The following is a 7,619-nucleotide window of genomic DNA, read 5'->3' as shown; positions in this document are numbered from 1 at the left end:
GATTCCAGCCCGAGATTTCCTCCAGCTTCTATCCACACTAATAAACAAACATATTATCAGATTGCAAAATCTCTAATGACACCATTAATCAGGGAGACTTCTTATATATACTCAAAGGAACCTCAGGCAATCGTACCCTTGCTCTCATCCGCTTCAGTCTTGCTAAATTTATCATCCATCCACCTCAAAGATCTCATCTCTACAACCGTCGTTTGTAATTCTAGTTATTGCCTTCCCATCCACATGTCACTTGATTTTCCTCTTAATCCTAGGATGACAAAATTTAGCCTACTTTACGGACATTTCCTCCTATAGGTTCTCATTCCCGTTTCCATTAATTTAATTGGTAAATTTAATCACAGCGTGCTCTTTCTGCCAAGTGAAACCTGTTAAATATGTAACTGGTCAATAAAATTGTCCACTTCATGAGTTCCATACTTTTTCATATCTTTTAATCTTATGATGAATGAAAAGAAAATTGGTCATGGAGACAGTAAGCAACTTGTTTTGCTTTAACATTGGTGCCTAGAATTTTACCTACTCTATGCAACAAGCATGCACAAGCTCATCCTTAATGTAGACTGTTTTAAATTCTTAACGTAAAATCTCTGCACCTCTGACCATTGCAATTTGCCAGGAGAAGCAGTGAATCTTAAAATATATTTCTTCACGATTTAAGAATCCAAGTATTAAATGTAAGAAAATCTTGATGTATTCAATTTCAAGCACTTGAGTCCCACAAAATGGTGGTCTAAAATCCACCATGAGAAATGTTGAGCAGAATACTTAGCATGGGCGAAATGAAGAAATTAAATGTTGTGCAGCATCACCTTTGCTAGCCAGAGCAGCAGCCAGATTTCTTCAGCGCAGAAACATCATCTTTCACATCTATTCTCTCTCCTTTACTGGGGAAAGCAGATGTTGCATCATCACCTGCCTCGACTGCTTTCTTGCATACAATTTGATAAATCTGAGTCAGAACATCTGCAAAAGCATTATCCACATTTGTTGATTCTAGTGCTGATGTCTCCATGAAAAAGAGTGATTCCCTCTCAGCAAAAGCCTTTCCATCTTCAGTGGAAACAGCAACAAGATGGCGGAGGTCGGACTTGTTACCAACGAGCATGACAACCACACTGGGATCTGTGTGGTCCCTCAACTCCTTCAGCCAACGTTCAACACTCTCAAATGTAGAACGCCGAGTAACATCATAGACGAGTAGTGCACCCACAGCTCCTCGGTAGTAAGCACTAGTGATGGCACGGTACCTGCACTTACACGATGGAACCACATTATAAACATGTCTTCGACCAGAGATGCACTAATGCAGACTTGATATGAAGTCCAACCTGTGATTGTAACAGATGCTTGCATAAATATAATTAGTAAAAATTGCCGTGCCTATCCTTGTGGTCACTTGTTATTTGATTCATATGCATGTATGCAAAACCTTTGCTTAAAGGCACATGATAGCCTTGACAGGAGTTGAATATGCAAATATATTAACTCACTAACCTATAGAGTGTGATTCATTATCTGATATATTGAGATATAGAATAACCTGATTTGATATATTAAGATATAGAATAACTTGATCTTGAAAGCTTGGTTAATTAGTCACATCAATTTTCAGTAGCAAGATTGCAACCCTACAGGTTCTGACAAATATTAATATATGAAAGCACTGCGCCATCACCAAGTTGATTGGTACAAACAATTAACATTATCAGAACATCCCATTCCTTTTCAATTGTAGAAAGGAGGCAGACAGCACCGATCATCATATTCAAAAATCATCAAGTGCATCTAGAGGGAACGGCAGAGGTACATTATCTCCCATTTAACTTCTTTGAAGTGTGGATAGAGATTATTAGTGGATACCCAGTCAATGTTGGTGCTTACAAACAATGAATATTAATTTTAGCAAAAGATCACCGCTTGGGCAAATAAGTTAGCTGGTTAATATATTCTGATAGTACAATGCAAAGGATAAGGCCAATAGGGCACGATATTTGTATCCACGAGCACATTCATTCAATCATGATAAAGAGAGTAAAGGCTCCTGACAGCAGGAGGTTAATATTGTTGCCAGGGAACAACCTAGGCCTTGTTTGGTTCCCCCATAAGTTTATCTGGGACATTTGAATAAATGAATAAGTACTCATTCCGTTGTAACCTTAAAAAAAAATATTCAACCAAGACAACCGAATAGTTTTTGCTGGCTCGAAGAGGAAGAAGTACCTAAAAAGTGCTTTCCATCTTCTGAAATCGTAAAAATGCTCTTCCTTCTTCCTGCTTATACTAGGATGCTAGAAAAGTTGTTTGGCTTTCTAAAACTGGATGATTGACATTGAAATTTATTAGGCAGGATCTTAAAGAAGGGTTTTCTCTCAAACAATGGAACAGAGGTAGGCAGAGAGGAGGTTCAGCTACTCTGCTGGTATAAAACATTGTCTTGCCCAAACATAATCCTAATTGCAATAATCCACAGACTCTAGATGACTGAAAGTTATACTGTAAATAGTATATTTTAATAATTCGAAGCACTAAATCTGTTGAAATGTCTTAAGGAATGAGATGAGGACAGATCATCAGATTTCTTCTTAGGATTATAAGATCTCCTAAGATAAGGAGCATGGGTTCCTAAACCTCGGCCCAGCCTGGAGTCCACAAATTGTAGATAACCTGATTAAAATCCAATTCAAACCTAGCCCCCCAAAACCTACAGCCGATCTCTATTGAATCACAACCGCAGCTTAGGGAGTCTATTTTAGAACCTCATCAACCTCCCTCCATAAGGCTTATTTGGACCTCATCTGCCATCAAGCATGTTCATAGAAACTTCAGAGACCTAGAACTTAAAAACAGCCACTAAACTTGACCACCTTATACCGAGTCCCAAAACTAACCCATCTAAAGTCAGATTTCTAAATTCACCCCTCCCATAGTACTGTACCCCCCACCCATCCAAAAACAAAAAGTAACTAAATAAATAAGATGAACCCCCTAGGTGTGTTCCTTACAAATTTGATAAGGGAACAAATTAAGCCCCATTAGGGCCTAGAGGGTATGGAGATTGCATGATATGCATATGCTGATACAACAAAAATAGAAAAAGAAAAGATTCAATACAGATAGGATGCGACAATGATTAAATTATATCTCATACATATATAGGAAAATCTGTAAAACATAATGATATATTATAGTTCAAATTCCAAAAAATCACATCAACATCCATAAATTCCATCATTTAGCAATTATTTGAATCCATGGACAAAATACATATCCATATAACAATGCCAGTATCACAACCCTAAAATTAACTATCTATACTGTCCTTCACTTTTTTTTGCTTAGACGGGCGTATCACACCATTTTGGTGTGAATACATCTAAGAAGATCAGAAAACAAAGTATCCCTAAACGCTCTAGGCACCTAAGCCTCAGAAGTCCATGGTACTCCGCTGGAGTGATCAGCCATAAACGAGGCCATCTAGTCCGCAACCTCGTTTGCTTCTCGGTAAACGTGTCTCACCTCAAAGAAGATACATCCTCTTGCCAAGCAACATATGTCCTGAATTAGGGGATGCGAGCCCGCCTCTCTAACTTAACTCTGGATCTAGTCAATCACTGTCGTTGGGTCACCCTTTATCAAGATGGCGTCAGCCCTCAAAGTACGCCGCGCATATCTAAAGCCAGCCCAAGTGTCTCGCATCTCCACACCCGGTATAAAGCAGGTGAAGATCGGGCACCCGCCCACAGCTAGCAGTCTGGAGTCTAGGCTACTGATGATAAAGCCCGTTCCTCCCCTCGTGCCCCCATTCAACACACATCCGTTAAAGTGCATCTTGAGAAAACTCGAGGGTGAGGGCTTCTAGATGATAAACACCATCTAAAATGCTACATAAGCAGAGGTAGAGTCCCAGGTGCCCCGAGCTATCAAGAATTCTTCTAGAGGACCGAGGTGGATGATCTCCGGAGCCTACGCCCGAGCCCTCTCCAATACGGTCCGCGATGGTTGGCTTCTCTTCCCAAAAATTCAGGTATTCCTAGCCAACCAAATGTGCTAAGCAACATAAACCACCAAAACGCCTCCGAGCCTGAGATGTGGTCTACCCAGCCGACCCCTTAAGTACTGGAGGAAGGAGTACCCAAGGGTCGTCGAATGCACCCCTAGAGGGATGTCAGTCAGCCCCCAAACTCGATCTGTTCTGGTATTCAAGTTTCGTAGGTGCATCCAAGATATATCCAGAGCCTTCTTTGTCCTAGCTATATCTTACAAGTATAAGTATCCAATGCATTGAACTATCTATATCAGCCTCACAAACTTATACCCACACCTATAAAGATTTACATTAGATAAGGATCGGCGCTAACTCTGAATCAGAAGAATCAGAGGTGTAACCAGGGAATGAATATAGTGGACCTAAATTCCACTTTAAGGACCAAGTAAAAAACACACTTTCAACCTATCATATTCTCACTTGACACCTGCGCACATGGTTCATTTGGTGTTTGATTGTTCCTAAAACACACTATACTGAGCAGCAAGATCATATCTACCTACACACAATTGCTCACCTTAAAAAAAAAAGTGAGACCTTGGAATCCAACCACACGTGTTTTCTACCCTCCACATAAGGGCCTATAGTAACTTGATACATCCTAAAATTTTGCCTCTCCTCCATTAGCCAATTGGATGTCTCATCTTTGTTTCATGCACAAATCTAAACACTTCCAAAATTCTGCATTTGCCCCTATTCCTTAAGATTTTTTTCAAGCCCTAAACTATTCACACCATAGATTTAAAAGAAAGCATTAGGATTCGATTCAAAGTCTACATCTACCCTTGATACCTGGCTACTCCCTCCATTTCAATCAAATGGTTCATACCAGGTCAACTATCAAAAATCCCTCAAATATCAATCCAAGTGCTCTATTTAGTTTAATCACTTTTATCAAAGCATTATTTAAAGAGAAAGAGGGGTTGCTCTATTTTGGGAACATTCCCACATTCTAGAAACCTAACCTAAGGAGTCACCTCCATCTCCCACCTTCTACCTTTACAAAACCTTAACTCTAACCCTAACTAATGAAACTATTGCAAACCCTTAGACCATATTAACATTCTCCAAGAAAACCATGTCTATGGTCATCACATCCACCAAGCCCTCAATGCCTAGCTTTTCAGTCTTTTTGGAGGTAAGACCTTGCCCCAGGCACAAAGATCCTCTGTCAAGCACTTCCATGTGAAGCTAAGGCCCTATGGAGGTTTTAGCATCTTATAAATCTTTCATGTAGGTATGGTCATAGATCATATATCTTCATGTCAGCGAGCCTCAGTCTCTAAAATGTGGTTCGAGGTGGTATTCCTTCCCCAACCATAACCATAGAACTCCCATGACATGCTTTTAGCACAGGACATGGAGTCTCACCCCTCATTCTCTAGTATGCATGCCACCATTTGTCCACTTATAGGTGATAGTTTACACAAGAGTTCGTTGCATACAGTCTGCTAATTGTTATGTCATGATCATTGGATTGTGAAAGACTTCATAAAGCAGTACAAGGGGATGTCACCTCTGTCTGTGTGTATTTGAGTGTATATCTGCACATCAAGAAATGTTGAACCGAGCTGTACCGGATGGTTCAGCCCGAACCAAGCCGTACCGGTCTTCGACCGGGTCGGTTCGGCAATGAAAAACGGTTTCGACCCCAGCCAGCCGAAACCGGCTAAAATTTGACAGAATCGGACGGTTCCTTCCAGTTCGGTCTGGTCCGAACCGGTACCGGTTCGATGCTCATTACTGCACGCAAAATAAAACTAGAATGCTTTTGAAAATATTTAGCCTCATATACTTCCGGTGCACAATCAGTGATAGATCTTTTAAAATGACATTCATCCCATCGGTCATAGTCTACATTGTACAGCTTTCCTAGAAACCAAAAACAAATAAATATTGGTAGTCTTTCACCTATAAGATATTTTCCAGCAATTTTTCTCAAAGTAAAAAAAAATAAAATAAACCATGATAGCAATCCATCTTGTGGACTGATATCATTGGCTTACTTGACCCAATGCAAGGCCCAACAGACCTAGCAGAACAGCATTTAAGCTCAATTTTGACATTAACTAGTTGATACAGAATTCACCTCCACTAAAAAATGCTCATTTTGAGATCCGGTGCTGTTATCACACGACACCACCATTCAATTGTCCATAGTCTCGTTGGCAAGGACCTTTTATTTTCAATAATATGTCAGCCTATTGTTCGTAAGAGGACTGACTTCAATGGACATCAATCAACTACTTCATGTTGGAGCTAATATTAAGAACCAACTGAGACAGCATCGCATGGCGACTACATCGCATCAAGTTCTTTGAGGACCAAATATATGAAACCTCACTATGGAAGATCCCAGCCCCCGAGTTACCAAGCAATGTAACTTTCCCCCTCAATCGACAAAGTTTCAATTCTAATCCAAATTCTCAGGCAACGGACACACGGTGCCTCCAACCCAGTAATAGCCTATTTTGGTCACCCAGGTTATACTAGATCATAACAATATGACATAAAACCCCAAAACAATACGGGGAAAATCACCTCACCATTCTCCCTTCCTGGCATCACAGCAATGCAAATCTCGCAAATCATTAATATATAACACCAAGGATTGGGACCTAGCAGATCACTCTTCTCCACCTAATATAAATCCAAGAAATCGGCAGATCATGCAAATTTTTGGTGGCATCTAATGCCCATTCCGAGTCCTATAAAGATCGGAGATCCCAGATCTCAGAACCCTTCTTAACCCCTCGTCCAACTCAAAACAAGAAACCAGACCAAGGAGGCAAAGCAGAAAAGAAAGAAACAAGGAAGACGGGCCATTGGAAGTAGACAAAAGGAGGAGGTACCTCTCCTGGCCGGCGGTGTCCCAAATCTGAGCCTTGATCACCTTGCTGTCCACGGTCAAGCTCCTGGTGGCGAACTCCACCCCGATGGTCGACTTGGACTCCAGGCTGAACTCATTCCTCGTGAACCTCGACAGCAAATTCGACTTCCCCACCCCGGAGTCCCCGATCAGCACCACCTTGAACAGGTAATCGTAATCGTCCTCCGATCTGTACGCCTCCGCCATCTCCTTCGCCAAAACAGGGCAAAGAAAAAACGCTACCAAGCGCCGCGCTTGGATCTCTCGGCGCCGCGCGTCTGTGCCGCTGCGTGTCGGAACGCTCTCTCTTTTCTTTTTAAATTAATGGGAGATCGGCTCCTTTTTTTTTTCTTTTCAAATTAATGGGACCTCGGCTCGGGTGGTGGGCTGGATTCGATATTATTAGGTGGGACGCTGCGTCCGCCAGGGTGGCCGTGGGCACAGCCAATCACAACCGCTGGTTTTTACCTAAAGAAGCGTGCTTTGACGAATGGAATCGATCGGAACCAGCGGTCGGTGTCGTTTTATGGTCGGTTGGTGTGACAGGTGATGACAATGGAAGGATAGGTGTCAAGGGCGACATTCCAACGGTGGAAAGCACGCAGATCTTTCTCTTCCGTGCTTGATTGCGAAGGGGACAACGCGTTATTAGGCAACTGAAAAGGGAGCCCGTTTTAATCCCAT

General features: G+C 41.6%; 1 protein-coding gene across 1 annotated transcript; it reads right to left on the bottom strand.

The window, feature by feature from the left end:
• Positions 1-689: 689 nt before the first annotated feature.
• Positions 690-7,277, bottom strand: LOC103708973 (ras-related protein RIC2-like). Its single transcript, XM_008794103.5, has 2 exons — positions 6,919-7,277; positions 690-1,268 (listed from the first exon to the last, which is right to left on the bottom strand). Exons 1-2 carry the CDS (start codon positions 7,140-7,142, stop codon positions 836-838), a joined length of 657 nt encoding a protein of 218 aa, XP_008792325.1. The 5' UTR covers positions 7,143-7,277; the 3' UTR covers positions 690-835.
• Between the last annotated feature and the right edge of the window lie 342 nt (positions 7,278-7,619).

The sequence above is a fragment of the Phoenix dactylifera genome, chromosome 9 (assembly GCF_051530095.1).
Source record: "Phoenix dactylifera cultivar Ajwa chromosome 9, Ajwa_hap1_PhDact_Kaust_v1.1, whole genome shotgun sequence".
NCBI classification, from domain to species: Eukaryota; Viridiplantae; Streptophyta; class Magnoliopsida; order Arecales; family Arecaceae; genus Phoenix; species Phoenix dactylifera.
This window is presented reverse-complemented; position numbering and strand designations above follow the sequence as displayed.